Here is a 23,296-nt window from a genome sequence, read left to right on the forward strand (position 1 = left end):
TTCCCAGCGCCAGAGAGCTTTATTTTCGTGATAAATATTTTAAAACACTGCATTGACACTAATGTGGTGACGTGTTTGTGTGTGTTGTGTTGGTACATGTAGATCAGGTGCAGCAGTGCTGCTGGGGTTTTTTAAACACAGGGTTCAAACACCTTTTACCATGTAAAATTCAAGCACTTTCAAGGCCCACTTTCAAGTTTTTTTCAGCATATTTCAGTAAAGTGGAAAATTAATGATAACGGTGATATCTCAAAACTGTGATTCAGCGATAATCAATATATTGCAAAACTATTCTCCACACTTCACAGCGACTGAGCTACTGAGAAAAACTACTTATAAGTAAGTAAATAGCAGGAGTTATGGATTTATTGGTGTCAGTTTCACACAGTTTAAATACCAATGTTCTCAACATATTGAGTATCTCCAAATGATGAGAGTATCTCAAAATAATGAGATCCAATAAATTTCGTTCCACTTCACGATTGAAAGATTATTGATCTACTGTTCGAATTATGATGTATCTGGCATGATACGTCATAAAGAAGAAAAGGAGATCCAGTCCAAAATTGTAGTTCCTTCAGATTTTATTCAAAGAATCTTCTGAGCAAAACAGTTTTTTTGGATACATCAAAAATTGAGTAAAAAGATTATTGAAAAATTGAATTGAAATAAAAAGGTGAAAATAAGAGGAAAACCCCAAAGGTGAGAAAAGTTGGGGTTTCCAGAGTTCTCGGCTGTGTGAACAGGACCTGTGGCTCTGTAGTCCCTCTCGGGAGAAGCTCTCCCGCCCAACTCTACTCTTCTTCCTAGACAGAGTCTAATAAAAACAGGCATTCGCCTGGCCTCAGTCTAATGGTGTGTGAGGAGGCTCCTCACACCCCCCGGATCCTGATACTGATAAGCAGTTATTCATCCTATACGTCAGCCGAGAACTCGGTCACCCCAACCTTATCAGACTATAGATTTCATGTACAGAAACTCATGGTTCCGCTGGAAAAAATCAATCATGCTAAGTTGCAAGAAAAACGGCCTTGCTTTGAGCACAAGGACACAATATACATACATTCTAAGTCACAATGTGAATCATCATGAATCGTGCTAAATGCTTGAATAACATACTGATTAAGTGAAATGCTGATTTAGTTACACACAGATTAACCCTTTAATCAATGAACAATGGAACATAGTAAGGCAAAACTCCTCCGTATTCTTACACACTTGTTAATTCTTCACAAAAAAACAAACAAAAAAATCATATATTTATGTCTGAAGCCCAAAATGTGGCAAAAGTTTGAAAAGTTCAAGGGGGGGCCGAATACTTTTGCAAGGCACTGTATATAGTGGTTGCTTGAATGTATGTTTGGATGTGTACAAAAGCTTTTGGCTAAATGCTTAAGTTGAAAGAATAGATAAGATTGCAGATCTTGCAATATAAAAGCCTTTTATTGAATCACATAGATATGAATATGAGTAAATACATAAGGTGATGTAAAACAACGATAATAGCTGGTACTGGATAAAACAATCAATAAACTAAATGGATTACATATTTTTAGTACCTTTAGAGATATAAAAAAAAACCTTTAGCAAAACGATACCAAATAAGGAAAAGATAACAGAGTATATAACTTTAGCAACACAACACAACCAAATATCCCTGTAGATTAACTTGCAGATTTTTAATCAGACTGACTGAACCATAGACCAATGAGAAAACCAGTAGAGCAGGGGTGTCAAACTCATTTTGGCCGAGGGCCACATTGGCATATTGGCTGTCCTCTGAGGGCCAGATGGAACTTATAAATGTAATAAAATGTAATCAAATGTAATATAAAATGAATGTAATTACTCCTTAATGTTAAATAACTTTCAATATACTATTTATTCAATCAAATATTACAGTTGCATGGAAAAAATGTTTGCTTGTTGCTCTATTAACATAAATCCTTTCAATTTGTCATGTTATGAAATCCAAAAACTCCATCAATCAAGAACCAAACTATTCAAGTGAATAGAAATGACATTAAATACAAGTATATTAACTTTGATCAAAACGTTTGATACTGAAATAAGGCTTAATAAATATAAAATTAAAAATTGTGAGCTGTTAAGAACATGTGATAGATTTAGCATTTCCTCAGATTTAGCAGTTCCTCATACAACCACTAGTCGGAGCTGCAGCAGCAGCATAAGCCCGCAGTCTTTACTGAGTCAGAGCTACAGCCCAGCCACGGGCTACAGGGCTCAGCTGAGGCAGTCTGGAGCGTTTTTACAGTTTTTAAAATTCTTCTGTGTAGAAAATAAAGGTTTTAACCCCACTAACCGGATAATACAGCTCTCTACAGTTCATCTTTCAGCCCAAGCAGCTAATAGCAGCAGTTTAGAGCAGCGTTACGGAGTCACTGCTCGGATTACATTATAAACAGGTCAGTTAGCGCGCTGCTAACCTCAGGATGTTTATAACTACGGAGTTTAGAACACACCACGGCTGCAAGGTTAGACTGTTGAAGGCTACTGAAGACTATTAAAGTCTATTAGAGGTTATTGAAAGGGTTATTGGGGGCAGAAATCAGTAAAGGCTGGTTAGATTAGTGATTCACGTGCTCGTCCTTTGCTGAGGTGAAACTGTGACTAGCACTGTCACAGTGATGTTTATTAACGTCATTAAAACAGATTTTGTCAGCTATTGTCTTATAAATATTTACACAGAACTTATATCTCTCCTAACAAGCGTTTATTTTGGTCAGTAACACTCTTCGTAACACAAAAGGCATACCGGTCTTTCGCCTTGAAGCACAGCCGTCCGTCTGCATCAACTTTTCTTTTTCTGGACATTATGGGATAAACGTTTGTATGTCTCAATTCCACCCGCGAAGTTACGCCTTCCCTCCGGCAGGGTTTCCACATCAATGACTACACTGCGGTGTAGTGGCAGTAAGCCGTAACTTCACAGGTAATACAATCGACAAGCATTGTGGGAAATGTAGTTTTTGGTCAAAGAACGCTTCTGACCTATTTATTATAGACACTAAGATCTTACAAGCTCTTGCTTGGATGTGGCCACATTTGGCCTGCGGGCCTTGTGTTTGACACATGTGCAGAGGGAATCAAGGATCCTGCAGTCTTACTGCTGCATAGCCTGCTGAGTGTTGCTTTCAGTATGGAAACTACAGCTAGACCGTTTTTTTTTTTTTTTTTTTTAACTCTGAAAAGGATTTTGTTGGCCTTTTGTTGCAAGCTAAGAATATTCTCTACTCCTAAGAATACTCTACTCCTTTAAACTACGACATCTAAATTTTAAAAGACTAAGTAATGCTAATCTAACATCTGGAGCAAACACTGGCAGTGCCCTCGCTCCAACTACAAACTACAAACGTGGAGTGGAGGAAAAAATAAAGAAAGTTTTTATATGTACACAATTGAGAATGTGTTAAGGCTGTAAATGACATAAGTTGACCAAATGATCATTTCCTACTTATGGCAAAGCATATTCAATTTTTAAACCTAAAAATGTCCCAGAATGATAAAATCCTCACTTTTGTTTATTATTAGTTCTAAAGCTAATGCTGAGATTTAATATACGATTTTACTGTGAGCTAGCATCATCGCTTTACTATTTATTCAGCATATCACTGAAAAAATTGTAAAAATGTATGTTCCTAGTTTATGCTGTTAGTGGTACCATTTATGATTCTGTGTGTAAAAACTTCTTAAAACACAACACTAAGTGTTGAAGAGCTCTGCAGGCATTAACTAATGTAGGTATACAAACATACATAAAAACACAGCATGAAATTCAGTAAACATCATCTCTGGATAAGATTCATTTTTCTGAACCTGTAAAAAGCCATTTTTAAATGAAGTTCTTGTAACAGAGTGAAGATTTTGTGCATGATGAGGTGTTTTTGGCTGTCTGAAAGATTTAAGGTTTGCATTTTTTATGGCAGAGGAACAGATTTGGGATACTTTTCTATCTTTTGTGAATGCACTGATGTAATATAAGTTCACTCTGTAAAGTAAAACTCTTCCCACAGTCTGAGCAGTGATACGGTTTCTCTCCTGTGTGAATGCGCTGGTGTTTTTTGAGAGTACTCTGTTCAGTAAAACTCTTCCCACAGTCTGAGCAGTGATATGGTTTCTCTCCTGTGTGAATGCGCTGGTGTTTTTTGAGATTACTCTGTTGAGTAAAACTCTTCCCACAGTCGAAACAGTAATATGGTTTCTCTCCTGTGTGAATGCGCTGATGCAGTTTGAGAGTACTCTGTGTAGTAAAACACTTATCACAGTCTGAGCAGTAATACGGTTTCTCTCCTGTGTGAATGTGCTGATGATTTTTGAGATTACTCTGTTGAGTAAAACTCTTTCCACAGTCTGAGCAGTGATATGGTTTCTCTCCTGTGTGAATGCGCTGGTGTATTTTGAGACTACTCTGTTCAGTAAAACTCTTCCCACAGTCGAAACAGTAATATGGTTTCTCTCCTGTGTGAATGCGCTGGTGATTTTTGAGATTACTCTGTTTAGTAAAACTCTTCCCACAGTCTGAGCAGTGATACGGTTTCTCTCCTGTGTGAATGCGCTGGTGCAGTTTGAGAGTACTCTGTTTAGTAAAACTCTTCCCACAGTCTGAGCAGTGATACGGTTTCTCTCCTGTGTGAATGCGCTGGTGCAGTTTGAGATGACTCTGTTGATTAAAACTCTTCCCACAGTCTGAGCAGTAATACGGTTTCTCTCCTGTGTGAATGCGCTGGTGCAGTTTGAGATGACTCTGTTGATTAAAACTCTTCCCACAGTCTGAGCAGTGATATGGTTTCTCTCCTGTGTGAATGCGCTGGTGTTTTTTGAGACTACTCTGTTCAGTAAAACTCTTCCCACAGTCTGAGCAGTGATACGGTTTCTCTCCTGTGTGAATGCGCTGGTGTATTTTGAGATGACTCTGTTGATTAAAACTCTTCCCACAGTCTGAGCAGTGATACGGTTTCTCTCCTGTGTGAATGCGCTGGTGTTTTTTGAGATCACTCTGTTTAGTAAAACTCTTGACAGAGTGCTGATGTTCCTCCATGTTGGGACTTGGCTCCATCTGTCTGTGAAATGTAGCAAACAATTTCTGCGTTTTCAGGAGATTCTTCTGGATGGCTTGTGCTTCACCTCTTTCAGCAGTTTAACACTGTTCTTTATTAAATATCCTGGTTGTTTATTCTGGAAAAACAAAGAAAACATTTTTTGTGTATTAAAATAAAAGCAGGTCAATTAACCAAAAAGAATTACCTACATTAGTTACACTATATGGAGAAAAATACTGGGACACCTTCATACTACAATAAAGGCTTCAGTACTTTTATCCCATTATAAATTCACAGACATTTTAATATGTAGTTGTATCTTGACTGTCAGCAGGCTGCAGCTGCAAAATGTTTGTAGCAGAAACACTGCTGCTGTCCTGAGCACTGAATACAGTGTTATACTACTACTTTAGTATCACACTTTACACTATAATCCATACTACTAAAACTTGAAGCTCGGCTGCGCTCCGGTCCACACCTAGAACCTCCCGCTATGAAGCCGCTATGAAGAGCGGAGCGCAGTGCGGCCGAACCGAGTTCCTCGATTAGGCTCGGCCCTGATGCAGAATTTTAGATTTTAGATGCAGAATGAGCACCCCTGATGCTTCCACAAGTGATTAAACAGGAGAGATAGTTGAGGGAGGCAGGTCTAATTCAGTGGTTCGGCTTTCAAAGGTCTGATAAACTTCAGCTTGCTCCCAATTGTGCCGGAAAGTGGAGTTGACTAGCAACGGTAATGCATCTAATCTGTTCCACCACCTCAAGCAGTTTCACTACACACAATATCTTCCTTATTCTGGCTGAAGCACTTATGTAGTTTATGTTGTATCTAAGTTATTTATAGTTGATATAGGTTTGTTTATTTGACGGTGATATCGTGTTCCTTTTATATAAATGAAGGCTTTCTGCATTCTTTATCCTGGATGAGGCACTTTTGTTTTGATCTGTTAAATATGTTTACAAAAGGATAAGAAGCTCTGCCTCTGTTGTAATGTAAAGTTATTTATATTGGTAAAAGGTAAATAGGTTATTGGTTTGTGTTTGACAGAGATGTCATGTTTTTATATTGCTACATGCAAATAAAGGTGAGCATTAATTCATTCTGACCATTTTTTAATTTCTAAAGTATTATACAGTTTTTTATGAGAGGAGGCTTTAAAGACAGTAATAGGTACAGATTTCCATTGCAGGGATTCCTAACAGTTTTTCTGAGGCCTTCCAAATATTTATATTGATATCGAAATTATATTGTATTGTTGTAGAAAAGAAAATGAAAGGTGGGCTACCCCCACCTCTCGTCCGGGGTACAACTCCCCTACGTGTTCGTTTGATAGAGAGTCGTAGACAGGTGGAGTGAAGTTGAAAGCGAACCAAGTATTTATTACTGAATTCAGGAGAACCAATACATACAAGACAGTTAACAGCCGTCCCAGTATAAGTTCTGACCCCGTCTGATCTGACTCCATGTTTTATACCCCAAATGACGTGAAACCTGCTGATGAGGCGTTGCTAAATCATCTCATGTTAGTATGCATAATTTCACGTGTTAGTACTCAAGTTTCACGTGTCTGACCGGACCACTAGTGTCTGGCCTTGACTGTGTTCTTCCAGAATGGAACATCGTGGCACTATCTGTGTGTGTGCGTCACCCCCCGCTTTGAAGCAGAGGTTTTTAGGGAGGCACTCACTCACTAAAAGGCCGCTTTGATCTAAGAGCCTCTTCTGTAGCAATTTAGCCCCGTACCGAGCGTACCAGCCGATGATTGATGGCCGTTAGTTAGGGTCATGCAGTGAACGAAATGCTTCAAGCATGAGCTACGCAATAGTCACACAATAGATTTCATATGTTATATGTTAATGTGTTTGTAGCGCGTGGTTAGTCCGCCATATAATAGATCCTATGTGTTAGTAAATGCCTTATGTATCATGTGGGTTAATTTGTCATAATAGATGTGTTAGTTACATGCCTGATCAAACAATGTTTATCTATATGTGTAAATAATATATATTGTGAGTATTGGTTAATCTTCTATATAAATGCATGTAAAATACACTGTGAGTAATAAAAATGATCAAATACAATGTGAGTATTGGTTAATGCATATAAAATACAAGGTTTCACACAATGATTATGTAATTATAGATACTAAGATAAGTAATCATAATTGATGATATTTGTCAATACACCCAAGGTAAAATAAACAGTATCTTTTCAGTATCGACCGAAATTAAGGAATGTATCGGGATATAAATTTTGGCCATATCGTCCAGCACTAGCTGTAAATATGTCATACTGCTCTAACAAAGTGTATCTCATTTTATCTTATAAATATCTTTGTAATTTTCTGACTTGCAGTATATCTCTACCCCTCACCTTTTATAATCAAATATTTAGTTTTTCAATACAATAATTTCAGTGACCGGAAGCAGAAAAGCCTGTATTAAATGTATATGCTTGATGAAGAGTCTCGACCTACCCCTTCCTGTTTTTATGTTCTAGAAATTAGATAATATTACTTTTTTTATTCAGGTGTAGTACCATTTATGGGATAATTTATCTGCATACAATCACAGCTCCAGAAATGACATTAATCTGTTTTAATAAGGCAGTATGCCATAAATATCGTAAGAAATAATGTTGCCAATATTTTTGAATATCATGAACTATATTACCCTGAAATATGGAGCCATATCACCCACCCCTAATTATCACATTCAGGGTAGTACTTTCTTGCTGTTTTAAGCAAAAGAAAAATTCACACTGTTTTCATTTCCTATTATATATCTTCTAGAGACATTTTATATATGTTTATGTCCAGTATAATTTATTTTACTTTAATCCTGCATATATGGAGTGCATTATTACCCAGCAAAAAGCTACACATCGGCCCTTCGTGGGCTAAGTGCGGGCACTGTGGGCAGGGGCTAGCCCATTAAAATTCCAAACAGGCCCAACATGGGTTTTCTGTGGGCAGCCTGTTCATTGGCTGGCCCACTCAAATCCTATAAAAGGCCGCTGTGGGCTAGCCTGAACTGGTCCAGTGCATTAATGCCCCTGTAGGCCCAGTGTGGGAATTATTTGGACAGCCAACACTTTGATGCGCCCACACAAATCCCAGGCAGGCCCACTGTGGGTCAGCCCACATTCAGCCTGCTCCATTTCACACCCTGAAGGGCAAGTGTGGGTTATATGTGGGCAACACGCACACATATGTGAGCATGCCCACACAAATCCTATGCTAGGTTACTCTGGGTCAGCCCAAATTTACCATACAATATTTTACAATCTGAAAGTTTGTGTCATAACAAGTTCATATGAAGGGTGTCTGAATATTTTTTATTGTTTTTGTCTGTGAGAGCTAGGTAGATTAGCTAGCTTAGTGGATAGGAGCAACACTGTGTGAAATGTAGTATCAGCTCTGAAAGATTTTCTAAACCAAAAGTGGAGAAAAATCAAGGTACCACAGCAGAGTTGTGCAGAGACCTTTGGAGGGACACACACACACACGTAGTAACATCTCATATTTTTCAAGACATATACTGTATAGCTATACATTTTTATTTATAAAAATATTTTTATTTAATATTTTGGATAGCTATGAATTTGCTCCATGGTGCTGATTCATAATCTCACCTTTATTATTGGTTGTGCTGATAATAAATAAATAAACATATTAAATTATAAATGTTTTTGTGCTTGACTATACACTTTGTGTAAGCCAGCAAGGTTATAAAAGTTACATATTTTTTTTATTTTTGCATGTGATATTTAATTGTGAGGATCATGTAACCAACGAATCCACCCCCCTCCCCTCCCCCCTCCCTGCACGTGCCTTTACTACAGAGCAACGATCAAGCTTAAAGGCAAAGTCAGTGAGTGACTTTGGTCTGTCAAAGTGACTGAAAGGTAAGTTATAATTTCTGTTCTACTATACTCTTTTCTATTTTTTGCTAAGATACGCTAATGTGGTGCTAATGCAGTTACCACTCTCAGGTTATTGTAGCATTATAAGGGTAGCTATGTTGAAGTTAGCATTGTGCTAAAAAAAGTTAGCATTGTCCTAAGTTAGAATGAGAATTTACCTCACATTTAAATAACACGAGGGGCTCCCAAGTTGGCAGCTTATCTCGGCTCTTGGAGAAAGACTGCTGTTAAGTAAGTTAACTTTATATCCAAGTATGTCAACAATAACCAGCTAAGGGAACAATGGCTTGCTAAGGGAAATATTAAGGGAAATGGAAAATGGAAAGATATCCACTTAAGCTAAGGGAAAGATAGCCAGTTAAGCTAAGGGAAAGATATCCAACTAAGCTAACGGAAATATAGCCAGTTAAGCTAAGGGAAAAATAACCAGTTAAGCTAAGGGAAAGATAGCCAGTTAAGCTAAGGGAAAGATAACCAGTTAAGCTAAGGGAAAGATAGCCAGTTAAGCTAAGGGAAAAATAACCAGTTAAGCTAAGGGAAAGATAGCCAGTTAAGCTAAGGGAAAGATAGCCAGTTAAGCTAAGGGAAAGATAGCCAGTTAAGCTAAGGGAAAAATAACCAGTTAAGCTAAGGGAAAAATAACCAGTTAAGCTAAGGGAAAGATAGCCAGTTAAGCTAAGGGAAAGATAGCCAGTTAAGCTAAGGGAAAGATAGCCAGTTAAGCTAAGGGAAAGATAGCCAGTTAAGCTAAGGGAAAAATAACCAGTTAAGCTAAGGGAATGATAGCCAGTTAAGCTAAGGGAAAGATAGCCAGTTAAGCTAAGGGAAAGATATCCAGCTAAGCTAAGGGAAAGATAGCCAGTTAAGCTAAGGGAAAGATAGCCAGTTAAGCTAAGGGAAAAATAACCAGTTAAGCTAAGGGAAAGATAGCCAGTTAAGCTAAGGGAAAGATAGCCAGTTAAGCTAAGGGAAAAATAACCAGTTAAGCTAAGGGAAAGATAGCCAGTTAAGCTAAGGGAAAGATAGCCAGTTAAGCTAAGGGAAAGATAGCCAGTTAAGCTAAGGGAAAGATAGCCAGTTAAGCTAAGGGAAAGATAGCCAGTTAAGCTAAGGGAAAGATAACCAGTTAAGCTAAGGGAATGATAGCCAGTTAAGCTAAGGGAAAGATAGCCAGTTAAGCTAAGGGAAAGATATCCAGCTAAGCTAAGGGAAAGATAGCCAGTTAAGCTAAGGGAAAGATAGCCAGTTAAGCTAAGGGAAAAATAACCAGTTAAGCTAAGGGAAAGATAGCCAGTTAAGCTAAGGGAAAGATAGCCAGTTAAGCTAAGGGAAAAATAACCAGTTAAGCTAAGGGAAAGATAGCCAGTTAAGCTAAGGGAAAGCTAGCCAGTTAAGCTAATGGAAAGCTAGCCAGTTAAGCTAATGGGAAGCTAGCCAGTTAAGCTAAGGGAAAGATAGCGGCTGCGTCCAGAAACTTTTGTTACTCCTCCTCTCCTACTCCTCCTTTCCTACTCCTCCTCTCCTACCCCGGAAGAAGGTGGAGGAATCGAGGAGAGGAGAGGAGGAGGAGGAATGGAGGGAAGGAGCTGTAATTGGGGAAATGGGACAGCTGATCCCTTTTAGATAGGATGTTGACTACCGATGAACTGAGCCAATCACAACGCTCACTTTTAGCACATGCCGGATACTGCCCAGCCAATCACAGCTTCTGAATAAAGCTCCACATACAAAAATAGAAACGAGAGATCAGTAAACACAATTCCAAATTCTAGAGATCAAGCTTCAAAGTGCAGCCTGATTAGCCATTGATGAAGGTTGCATATGTAAATATTAAATTATTTTAATAGTAAAATATGATTTCATTGAATGTAATAAAACAAATAACAAATCTTAATAAATAATAAATATAATAATACATATTATATTTTGCATACATGTTGAAGTGAAAAAATATTAGATGAAACAGCATCAATGGAACATTACTGTGACACAGCTAAATATTCAGATATTCCAATAAAATCCTGCTTACTCCCAGGCATTTTGGCCGCATCTCTGGCCAGTGAGATATATATATATATATATATATATATACATATATATATATATATATATGTATATATATATATATATAAATAATAAATAATAAAGTTTTACTGAGCATACAGCTTATCTAAACAAAAACATATATTAGTGCTTTACTGGCTGTATAATTAGATAAGGAACCTAGTTAATTAATATGTTTATGACGTATATTTGGGCGTTGCCTGCTCCTCGCACTGCTTTTCGCGTGCTCTGTGGGCGTGGATGCAGTGATGTCATTGGAAAATCCTTAAAAGTCTTCCGGAGTAGGATACACTGATGTATCCTTCAATGGAAGCCTACTACAGGAGAATTTTAAGCGGCTTCTTTCGTCTCCTACGGTATTCGGACAGGCGGCAAGATGGCGTCACGAAATCAGTTTCCGGGTCACGGAGGAGAGGAGGAGGATCGGTAGGAAAAAGGAGACACTTTTGGGGTTTCTGGACGCAGCCAGCCAGTTAAGCTAAGGGAAAGATAGCCAGTTAAGCTAAGGGAAAGCTAGCCAGTTAAGCTAACGGAAATATAGCCAGCTAAGCTAAGGGAAAGCTAGCCAGTTAAGCTAAGGGAAAGATATTCAGTTAAGCTAAGGGAAAGATATCCAGTTAAGCTAACGGAAAGCTAGCCAGTTAAGCTAAGGGAAAGATAGCCAGTTAAGCTAATGCAAAGATAGCCAGTCAAGCTAAGGGAAAGATATTCAGTCAAGCTAAGGGAAAGATATCCACTTAAGCTAAGGGAAAGATATTCAGTTAAGCTAATGCAAAGATAGCCAGTTAAGCTAAGGGAAAGATATCATTTTAAAAAGTTTTGGTATTTTTGTGAACCTGATATCCTGATATCGGCCACCTCACATGTTTATAGAATGTAACTACCAGTCACACACAGTGACTGTAAAGGCTATTTATGTTTCACCATGAATAGCCTGAAGAAATTCATATTCAAATAACTATCACTATATAAGAATCACTGTAATCAAATACAGTCTGCAAATTTCTCTAAAATTAAGCATTGTACATGAAAAGACACTAACAGATGTAGTATTTACCTGACTGCATTCTCATATCTCTATATTATCATTTTAAGAGGCCGTGAGAAGATCAATCATGCCACCACCAAAGGATGCAGAGATCGAGCAGGTTGCAAAGGTTTGGCTTTGGAATTCACGGGACCGTTCAGGTGGACGGAAGCATCGTCTCATGCAGTCTCTTCAAAAAAATAGTTAATTTATGATCTATGCTATATTAATGCATAAACAATATTCATTTTTGATATTATGATTAACTATATCTGTTCTATTTATGTAAAGTACATCTATTTTCTCCTTCATTATTATTGCTGTGAGATAAAAACCTTAATGCAAAAACTAATGTTATATTCAATTAGAATTTTTTTTTACTGGTTTGATTGGGATGACATTTTGGTTCCAAGTCTACAAGCAAGAGGAATAAAATTAATAATAGAGATCAGGGGTGGGTTTCCTGAAAGCTTCGTTACGCTAAGAACTTCGTTAACTCGTACTTAAGATTGATCGTTAATTAAAGAGTGTTTCCCAAACCCGTGCGTAACTAAAGTACTACGTAAACTCGCTCGCAGATTAACGAGTGCCCTCACCCAGTCGTTATTCTTAAGAGCTTCTTTAGGGGATCTCTACTTGCAGTTCAGCACCTTAAACACCAGGGACCGCCAATTTTGAGGGAGAAAAATTATAATTTCCCTGCTTGAAGCAATTATATTATGTTACTATTAATTATAATCAATTATTTATATATATATATATATATATATATATATATATATATATATATATATATATATATATATATATAATTATTATTATAATAATTAATATTATTATATTATATTATATTATTTGACGTGTCTGCGGGTGCTCCGGTTTCCTCCCACAGTCCAAAGTTCAGGCTAATTGGATGTCGGATAAAAATTGCCCCTTAGGTGTGTGTGTGTGAGTGGATGTGCCTGTGTGTCTGTCTGCCCTGCGATGGATTGGCGGCCTGTCCAGGGTGTATACTGCCTTCCCCCCGATGCCGGCTGGTATAGACTCCAGCCACCCCCCCCCCCCCCGCGACCCTTCACGGATTAAGCGGTTGACGATGAGATGAGATGAGATATTATATTATATCATATATTATATTATATTATATTATATTATATTATATTATATTATATTATATTATATTATATTATAATGCCAACTTTCTCTGTGTAGTCTGACTGGGCATACTGGAATTGACCAATCAAACCCATAAATTATTAAAATCCAGATTCCTGCAGATGATGCTCACGGTCTAAGCAAAGCTGCAAAGTCACCAAATCCGTGGATTCTGTAATCAGGCTGTTATGTGGCATACACACACTTATATACACTTCCCACCAGCCCGGGAATTACAGCACAATACAATATATTTCCATGCTATTGGGAAAATTCCTGGTACTGTAGGTCCGGTGCAGGGGACGCCTGCAGTGTCTTTACTCACACCTACACGTACTGTAAAGGGTATCGGTGAATGTGCAGGTAATATTTAATATTATTCTTTATTTAGGTGCTTCTAACCAACATTGTGGCCGTTCATCTGGGCAAACTCTGGGGTGTGTCAGCTCGCAAATATATAAATACCAGTCAAAAGTTGACACGTCTCATTTTTTATTTATTTATTTTTTTTACATTGTCGATTAATATTAAAACTATGAAAACAATTAATTGACGCATATGGAATTATCTAGTTAACAAAGAGGTGCATGGCCTTCAAAATCCCCTGACCTAAACCCAACTGAGATGTTGATTTAGGATGAGCTGGAGCTTTACAGTGTGTGTGTGTGTGTGTATATTGAAGAGTTAACGTTTATTATACCTTGGGTGTGTTGACAAATATCCTTCAATAATGATTACTTAACTTTAGCATCTATAATTACATAATCATTGTGTGAAACCTTGTATTTTATATGCATTTATATAGAAGATTAACCAATACTCACAATATATATTCTTTACACATATAGTTAAACATTGCTTGATCAGGCATGTAACTAACACAGACTCTATTATATGACAAACTAACCCACATGATACATAAGGCATTTACTAACACATAGGATCTATTGTATGGCGGACTAACCACGCGCCACTAACACATTAACATATAACATAAGAAATCCATTGTGTGACTTGTTTAGCTCATGCTTAAGGCATTTTGGTCACAACTAACGGCCATCAATCATCGACTGGTACACTCTGTATGAACTAAATTGATACAGAGGAAGCTCTTAGACCAAAGCGGCCTTCTCTGTGTGTGGGTGCCTCCCTAAACCTGCAGCTCTTCAAAGCGGGGAGTGACGCACACGCACACAGATAATGCCACAATGTTCAGTTCTGGCTGGACACAGTCAAGGCCAAGCACTAGTGGTCCGGTCAGACACGTGAAACGGATTACTAACACGTGAAATTATGCATACTAACATGAGATGATTTTAGCAACGCCTCATCAGCAGGTTTCACGTCATTTGGGGTATAAACATGGAGTCAGATCAGAGGGGGGTCAGAACTTTTACTATTTGATGGCTGCTAACTGTCTTGTATGTATTGGTTCTCCTGAATTCAGTATTTTGTAATAAATACTTGATTTGCTTTCAACTCCACTCCACCTGTCTGCGACTCTCTCAATCAAAACGAACACGCAGGGGAGTTGTACCCCGGATGGTGGATGGGGGTAACCCATCTTTCATTTTCTTTTTACAACAATATATATATATATATATATATATATATATATATATATATATATATACACATATACACACACACCGGAACAATAATTATTTTTATATTATATTATTTTTGTATTATTAATAATTATAATAATAATAAATTAATATTATTATCAATATTACTATTAATAATATAAGTACAATATCTATTAATATAATATATATGTATATTAACTATAATAATTTTAAAAAAGTTTAATGTTTATTAAACATTTATATATAAACATATGACTTATTTATTTAGCCATATGTATCTGTAGGAGTATTTTATTAATGCCAAAGTACATCCTTTTGTAATTTAAATTTCAAAATATGTATAATATTGATGATTACAACACTTTTTTACATTTTTAGGGTGTAATACTGAATAAATACTGCATAATAATCGATATGTGTGGATCGATTGAGTGCGCTGTTTCAGGGGAGGAGTCAACAAAGACGTTCTTTAACCTCCTTTGTTAATTTTCACGTTGCGAAGCTCTTTGGGAAACACTCGCAGAACTGGCTCGTTATTTACTCACGTCATTCGTTAGTTCGTTCGTTATTCGCTAAGGTTGATCGTTTTCGGGAAACCCACCCCAGAGGCTTTGTTCCAGTAGCAATAACAGTATCAGTTTATTATTCATCTACTACATCAGTCTAGTGCATTCAAGTATTTATTCAAGAATATGATTTGCTGTTTTATTGATGTTTATATATATATATATATATATATATATATATATATATATATATATATATATATATATTTTTTTTTTTTTAATTTAAGTTGTATAATTCTTTGTTATTTTGTATTATGTTTGATATTTATATCATACCGTTTATTATAAATACTGTTTTTGCAAATGGAGATATTTATGGAGTACATGTTTATCTTCATGCTAAAATATAAATTTGGGATTTAATTTACTTAAATACTGTTGTGTGTTGTTTATATTTTATACATGATACTTTGTAATACATGTATTAATTTACTATACACTTTAAATTGTGTTATTTATATAATTGTTTTACAGGCAGTTGCAAAAAATGTCAATAGCACAGCTTTAAATTTTCTTTCTTGAAAAGTGTTCTCTGTTCAATATTGCACAGTTCTAAAAATTTGGGGCCACAATTGGTTTTCCGCTGAGGGCATGTGTGTGTGTGTGTGTGTTAGAGCTCTGCAAATCTCTGTTGGCCCAATGTGCAAATACCCATTGGTCCGATTTGGGCTGCCCATATGGGGGCGGTACCGCACCAACCTCATTGGCCCAGTGTGGGCATGTTTGCTGGGTTGTATCATGACATTATTCTCACCAAACAAAATCACATCATAAAACATTTTACTATTGCTAACACATTTGTAAATCTGTACATAAAAATACTGTGTGGAGCATGCACCATGTTTTTTTAATGCGTCACGAACAATGTAGAAAAATACTGAATAACAAAAGCAGTTTTGTTAAAAGGATACAGCAACTGGAAATAGGGGCACATTACATTATTTTTAAAGGTAAGTTACAGTTTAGCCACCTTTACCTTATCAAGCCAATGCTAGCGACCTAGCCAAGCTAGCTAGCAATTCCAAACATCACATACTACCAACAGCGTGAATGTCCTAAAAACATGAATTTGTTATTAGTTGTTGATATATAGCCTAAATGGTAGGATAATGTACACACAGTTTGTAATGGTTAATCCTTTCCGTTATATAGTTAACTTTAACCGTTAGGTGTGTTATTCTGGTATAACACCACTGGGTCATTTTACAAGCTAATATTTTAGGTTTTTTTTCTGTCAGGATGAGTGAGGCAGGCTGTGTGGTGAGGACCAGGTCGATATGATTACTCATCTATCTATCTAATTAATTTAAACACTGATTAATATTTTTTCTCTCTTTTTTAAAGAGCATAATATAAAATATTTCAGCATGAAAGCTCATATTTGTAATGTGTAACAGCTTCCTATATCATAACTACATCTCTGCTGTTTGTAACAAATCAAACCGTGTGTAAATCGGATATAAAATGGTAGAGTGGTGATTATTATAGATGTATTAAACACCTTAATCAGTGTAAATTAATGCTCTGGGGAATCGCTAGAAGCGCGTTTTCTTTATTTGCGTAGTTTTGGCACTAATTTAGCTCCATAGGTGGAGTGGAGACAGCGAGGCACCGAAGGACAAAAAAAATGACGTTGTAAAAATACTGTGGGCTCTGCGACACTTTGCAGAGCACAAGCGCAACGACAGGGAGGCAGAGAGACAGCGACATACTGAAGGAAAAAAAAAACGGATCCCAAATAGGATCCTAAAACGCTCCCATTGTGGAATCGTTCACTTCAAAGAGCCGACGCTTAGAGCTGCATCGTTCTCGAACGACACATAACTGCTGAGCAGAGCTAGGAGAAGATCCAGTGCTGGTGGTGTAAATGCTGCAGATGCTGAAGGTGGTGAAGGTGGTGTTGGTGTAGGAGTGAATGTAGAACAGCGTGATGAAGAAAGAGAGAGAGAAACTTCTCCATACCTTCTGTAGTTCAGCTGATCCTGCTCTTCCTCCTCAGGCGCTGCGAAAGAACTGCAGAGCCCGAAGCTCAGCCTCACTCGGGTTATGTAGAGCTCCGCCCCCTCCATATCACATTACACCCCATCACCGCGCTGAATGGAGCTAAACAGCTAAAACTCTCATTTAAAACAGCGTAGAACTACTTCTATGGGGCTTTTCTTTCATTTTACAAATTAGAATAAAGTATTTCACTAAAATAGGAAAGAAAATATTTTTTAATGTGACACGAGTGGTGGCTTCTAGCCATTTTTACCCATGCACTTATATACTGACTACGCCACTCCCGTTAAAAGGTGGGAGAAACCCAAAAGGAATGTGAAGCCCTCCCCCTTCACAGATCCCGACTGTGTTAAAACAGTCTATAGAGGCAGAGATTGATATCAAAAATACTTTTATTCACAATCATCAAAACACAAACATAAAACCCACAATGAATCTCCACTGAATTGGTTGACACGGACAATACTTGGCTTTAGCACATGAACACCAGTTTTGGATGGAATAAAGCAAACCAAAAATAAAGAATCCACAAACCCCACAGCTTAACACTACACTGCACACCACACCAAACAAACCATAATGGGGAGGACTAGCTTGGATTCTTTCTTTGGTAACTTCAAAAATACTGTTCAACAAAACACACTAGATGAAAAGAAACTCAAGTGTGGCAGAGTATTAATTGGAAAAAAAAAACCCCACAAAGTTACTGAAACCAATGAAAAAAGAAAATAAACTAATTAAATTGAACCCAAAAAACAAAGAATTACAAAATTAAACAAAACTTAGCTACTACAATAAATTATGCAGATAGTCATAGCCAGAAAACAATGCAAACAAATAAATAAATAAAGCACCAAAAAAAACTAACAAAACAAAGAAACTGCAGAAACTAAAGCAATCAATACAGAAATTATAAGGAAAGAAATACAGAAACTATCCAAAAAAAACCCCATAAATGGACCATCAAAAACAGTAGAGAACCATTAAGAAAACAGTAGAAATGACATTAGAAAACAAGATTAGAAACACAGTAGAAATCAGGAAACAACAGAAAACAGTGGCCAATATCCTCAACTTTCAGCCATGCACACTTCCCGCCAAGACACACATAATTATTCAACATTTATTTATTTATTTGTTTATTAGCTCAACCAAATTAAAAATGTTACATACCCTTGCCGTCTTGAGAGAAGCACATGGAGGGAAAGGGAAAATCAGGAGCACCCCAGCCTTCTTGTGAACTTGCACAATGAATAGTCAGAAACATGCAGTGAACGAAATGCTTCAAGCATAAGCTACACATGTCACACAATGGATTCCATATATTATATGTTAATGTGTTAGTAGCGCGTGGTTAGTCCGCCATATAATAGGTCCTATGTGTTAGTAATCGCGTTATGTATCATGTGGGTTAATTTGTCATAATAAGGCCGGTGTTAGTCACATGCCTGATCAAACAGTGTTTTACTATATATGTAAAGAATATACTGTGATTATTGGTTAATCTTCTATATAAATGCATGTAAAATACACTGTGAGTAATAAAAATGATCAAATACAATGTGAGTATTGGTTATGCATATAGAATACAAGGTTTCACACAATGATTATGTAATTATAGATACTAAGATAAGTAATCATAATTGAAAGATATTTGTCAATACACTCAAGGTAAAATAAACAGTTACTCTTCAAGACCTAGCCATCAGACTGCTGACATGAGGGCTTGAGCTGGAGCCTGTAGCAGTAGAGGAGTACTGCAGAGTAAGGGAGGTTAACCACTATCCCTGTGGTTTTCTGATCCACCCTGATGCACCATTGAAATAAAATGCCCAAATGTAGCAAGCTATGTGGACTGCCCATATATTAAGATCAGTGAGGGCACACATACACTCAGGAAAACTCATCCTTACTTTTGGCAGATTCAGGGCCAGATGCTGATCTCTGGATTGGACTGGTGTGATTTTGTGGTCTATACAGAGGAATACATGATTATTCAGAGGATCCCCCATGACAAAGGAATCATGAAAACAATTAAAGAAAAAACTGACCTTTTCTTTTTTTATTTTGACCTTTGTGCATCCCTAGATAAATAGGATAGAGCTAAATCACTAGCTAATGTGTGGAGAGCTTAATCTGTAAATTGTTTTTGTTTCTTTGTAAAAGTTGTTTTGAGCAGATTTAAGAAAGTTACAGCTGTTGTGTAAGTAATTGTTAAATAGAATGAATTGCTGTTGTTTATTAGTATAGCTGCGAATATAGTTAAAATATGTAACAATTTTATTGAACATTACTGATTATAATAAAGAAATTAGCATCAAAGTGATTAATGTCGTGTAATTGATACAGTTATGGTTATAGTAAGGTAGGCAATCAAATCAAACAAATCTTGTACTAGTTAAACTGAACAGTGAATTTATTGCAGTAAATCAGTATTCGGTCACAATGCATTAAACCATATTTCATTGAAAAATATATACATATATACATGCAGATTTATGCTATTTACATTACATCCTCTGTGATAAGAAACTAAACATTTCCACCTTCAAAAAAGCCCAGCAGATGTTGAGCCTTGCTTTTTTGTCCAAGCCTTTACAAGAGGCCCGTTTTCATAGTTTGTCAGCAGACATGCTACAGTATAGAGCTGATTAATGTTGCCAAAAAGCCGGAGAGGAAGGCGCTCCACGTGCACCCTAAGGCGGGCAATGACCTGGGTCTCCCTGACCTCACCAACATGCATCTGGGATCTTCCAGACAGAAATGGAGGCCTGTAGATTTTACATGGCACAAAGTCACCAACAAGAAATCCTCGATCGGCCATGATGGCCATCCCAGGTCTCAACAGGGAGAGAATTCCAGACTCTCTCATGATCTGTTTGTCACTGATGGATCCAGCATACAGTGGAGAGATAAATGTGACAGCCCCATGAGGAGCAACACCAAGCAGCCCTTTAAGTGTACAATGGGACTTGTACACAGAAAATACTTCACTTTGAAGAAGAGGTGAAGATGGGCACTGGCACCTCAGCTCTGTGCAGTCCAGGATAACTGTAGTGTCTGCATAGTCCTTGAACTCTGCTGGCAGATGTTCCCTTATTTTTTCCACTGCCATCCAGATTCTCACTGACCCCAGCACAGCATATAGAAAGTTGCTCCATGTTGTAATAATCCGACTGACTGTGGACTGGTGGACCCCAAACCGGTCGGCAAGGTCATGCTTTTTTAAACGCAGTGCAAGATAGTTCAGAAACATGAACATCTCATCTATGGGCTGCAGGTAACGAGACTGTAAAAATAACACAAGGTAATATTGTATTAATTTTAATTCTATCAGCCATTATCCCGGTCAGGTTATAAGGTATGGTCCATGAAAATAAACATAATTGTACTTACACAGTGGAACTTGGCTCAAAGGTGCCTCTCTATGCTGGTGTGACACTAACCATAGATGGCAGAGAGGGCTCTATTAAGGCCCAGAAGCGCATGAGGAGGTCATAGGATCCAAACCTATAAATACAATTATTTTTATGATTAAAATTGGTATCAGTGTTTTAGTAACTTAATTTAAATAATAACCAAAGTATACTTGAGAGAGAACACATAATGAAGGTGAACATACATTGTCAAATTTAAAAAATATCATTAAAAAGTTCACTTTTGATAACTCAATTTAAACCACAAGCTTTACGTGTGATTAATATGAAAAATGACCCTTTAAATTAAAATATGAACTAAACCTTTTTACCATATTCTCGTTTTTAATGTTACACTGTATATTTAAAATCAGCAAACAAACTTTAATCAATGCTGGTGAGTATGTCTGTATGCTTTACTTATTTTAGTGCATAAACTTAAATAATAAAACTTGCTTAACATCTTACCACATCTTACCTGTAAAAGCGAATGTCACTGTCTGAGCCAGCAAAGCGGTGAATGCCAAAGCGATGCTCCAGAGTAAGCTGCTCTATTTGTTTCTTCAGCTGGAGGATCTCCTCTCTAAGAAGCAGGTTTTCTTCCAGTACCAAGTCGACAGCAGCGGGGTCCGGAGCAGAAGCGTAGTCGTGGTCCCCGAGGAGTGCATCCGTCTCCTGGACAGGTGTCCAGCCCCCCCGGTCGTGAAAGTGGGACAGAGAAATTGTTCCACTCAAACAACATCGGCACCGCTCCCTTCTTTAACAGTCGCCGTCCATACCCACTACGCGGGTATGCGTAGTGACTGAAGTTCTCATTCCGGATAGCAACAATCCATTTTAGCCGGTTTTCCGCATCAGAGGGAAATGTATGAAAACTAAGTACTGTACTTACTAGAGGCCTGACACAAAGGTACACAGCAATGTTCAACCGTAGTGCTGTCAGTTAGCTGAAACTTACACTTTTTTGCCTGAGACATTATCGCGACTTCACTAAATTCAACACAACAGTGTGGATACCGGAAGAGGCTGAGCTGGCTGAGATTGTAGCGGATATACGTCACCACCCCTGTGTGCATGAACCCTATTGTACACCGGAGCTGAGCCAAAGGATATCATTTTTTGGGGGGGACAAATCCACCTGTTTCAAAATAAAAGTCCGCTTGTAAAAATATTAAAATTAAAAAGAAAGAATTGTTTTTTTTAAAGAGAGAGGTCAGGTAAGAAGTGGAATTTTACTAGTGTTTTTCCAATAACATTGATTAGCTTGGTAATTTAATAGAAAACTCACTATTTTACTGTAATGATAAACAATAAAATTATTAGTAGCTGAAAGTAAAACAAACAAAAAAATCCACTTAAAACCATTACTGTGAAATACAGTTCCCAGCTGGTCCTTAACTGATACTGATATAGTTCAGTAATAATAATAATAATAGTTCTGGCAATTCCAGGAGATCGCATTCTTTGGATATAGTTACTCCCTGATGCACTCCAAAGCTACGGAACTCAGGCAGGAGGTACACCGCCCTCCATAATTATTGGAACCCTTAGTTAAAATATGTTAAAAGCCTTAAAGGAGTGGTCCAGCGGTCTAAAGCGCTGCCACTATGAGCAGGAGGTCGCCGGTTCGAACCCAGCTCATGCAGCTTTGCCATCAAGCTGCCGTCGTTAGAGGGAGCAAAATTGGCCCTGCTCCCTTTGGGTGGGTAGATGGCACTCTCTCACTCACTCCTACGGTGATGTCTGCAGCACAGAGCGTCTGTGAGCTGATGTACCGGAGCCGAGCCGCTGTGCTTTCCTCCAAGCGCGCTGGCTGCTCGGTAATGCTGCATCAGCAGCAGCTCGAAAAGAAGTGGTGGCTGACTTCACATGTATCGGAGGAAGCATGTGTTAGTCTTCACCCTCCTGGTGTGTTGAGGTATCACTAGTGATAGGGGGAGTCCTAATGAATGGGTTGGGTAATTGGCCGTGTAAATTGGGAAAATGGGAAAAATTAGAAAGAAAAAAGGAAAAGCCTTAAAATGTAATTTGTATTACTCCTGATCAATAAACAAAACATGTAGACACATTTTGACTAATTGTAGATCACATGATGAATATTCTACAAACTTCATTAGATGTGCCTCTAATTGTATTAGACCTTCTTACACCTCACCATCCTATGCTCCATTAGACACCATCGTCCAGTTGGTGCTTGAACCCGATGATTGCCGCTTGCGGCTATATTTAGTTTTAAAACTGTTATTTGCATAGGATTTTTTTAATGCCTTTCCAAGTCTGAAGTACCCTTCTCACCTAATAAGAGGACATTACGATGTGTTGTTTCAAAATAAAGGCCCTTTAAATTAGAACAATTATTTAATTTTACTACCTTTAGGTTCTTGGGAATTACTATTTCCTGGGACCTAAAATGGGAGGCCAACACCAGCTCCATCCTCAAAAACGCCCAGCAAAGGAGGTAGTTTCTGTGTCAACTGAGGAAACACGGTGTGC

The 23,296-nt window shown here is 37.6% G+C and overlaps 4 protein-coding genes across 6 annotated transcripts in view; 2 read left to right on the forward strand and 2 right to left on the reverse strand.

Moving 5' to 3' along the window:
* Positions 1–23,296, forward strand: part of LOC111188258 (zinc finger protein 239-like) — a 179,793-nt gene that overhangs the window by 132,817 nt on the left and 23,680 nt on the right. The window lies entirely within an intron of this gene.
* The window catches only part of LOC111196797 (zinc finger protein OZF-like), a 180,569-nt gene that overhangs the window by 37,668 nt on the left and 119,605 nt on the right, over positions 1–23,296 (reverse strand). The window lies entirely within an intron of this gene.
* Positions 1–23,296, forward strand: part of LOC125801236 (zinc finger protein 271-like) — a 356,087-nt gene that overhangs the window by 29,346 nt on the left and 303,445 nt on the right. The gene's annotated exons all lie outside the window — the stretch shown is intronic.
* The window catches only part of LOC111188757 (zinc finger protein 239-like), a 105,431-nt gene continuing 82,701 nt past the window's right edge, over positions 567–23,296 (reverse strand). The window contains exons 1-2 of one of the 2 annotated variants that reach the window (XM_049477766.1): positions 17,349–17,486; positions 567–5,196 (exon numbers count right to left, since the gene is read on the reverse strand). In XM_049477766.1, the coding sequence (XP_049333723.1) occupies positions 3,971–5,077 (1,107 nt within the window). In that variant the 5' untranslated portion in view covers positions 5,078–5,196; positions 17,349–17,486 and the 3' untranslated portion in view covers positions 567–3,970. Of the gene's footprint in view, positions 5,197–17,348; positions 17,487–23,296 lie in introns of those variants that run through there. The other variant, XM_049477767.1, reaches the window with a different exon arrangement.

Source organism: Astyanax mexicanus, chromosome 4 (assembly GCF_023375975.1).
Source record: "Astyanax mexicanus isolate ESR-SI-001 chromosome 4, AstMex3_surface, whole genome shotgun sequence".
NCBI classification, from domain to species: domain Eukaryota; kingdom Metazoa; phylum Chordata; class Actinopteri; order Characiformes; family Acestrorhamphidae; genus Astyanax; species Astyanax mexicanus.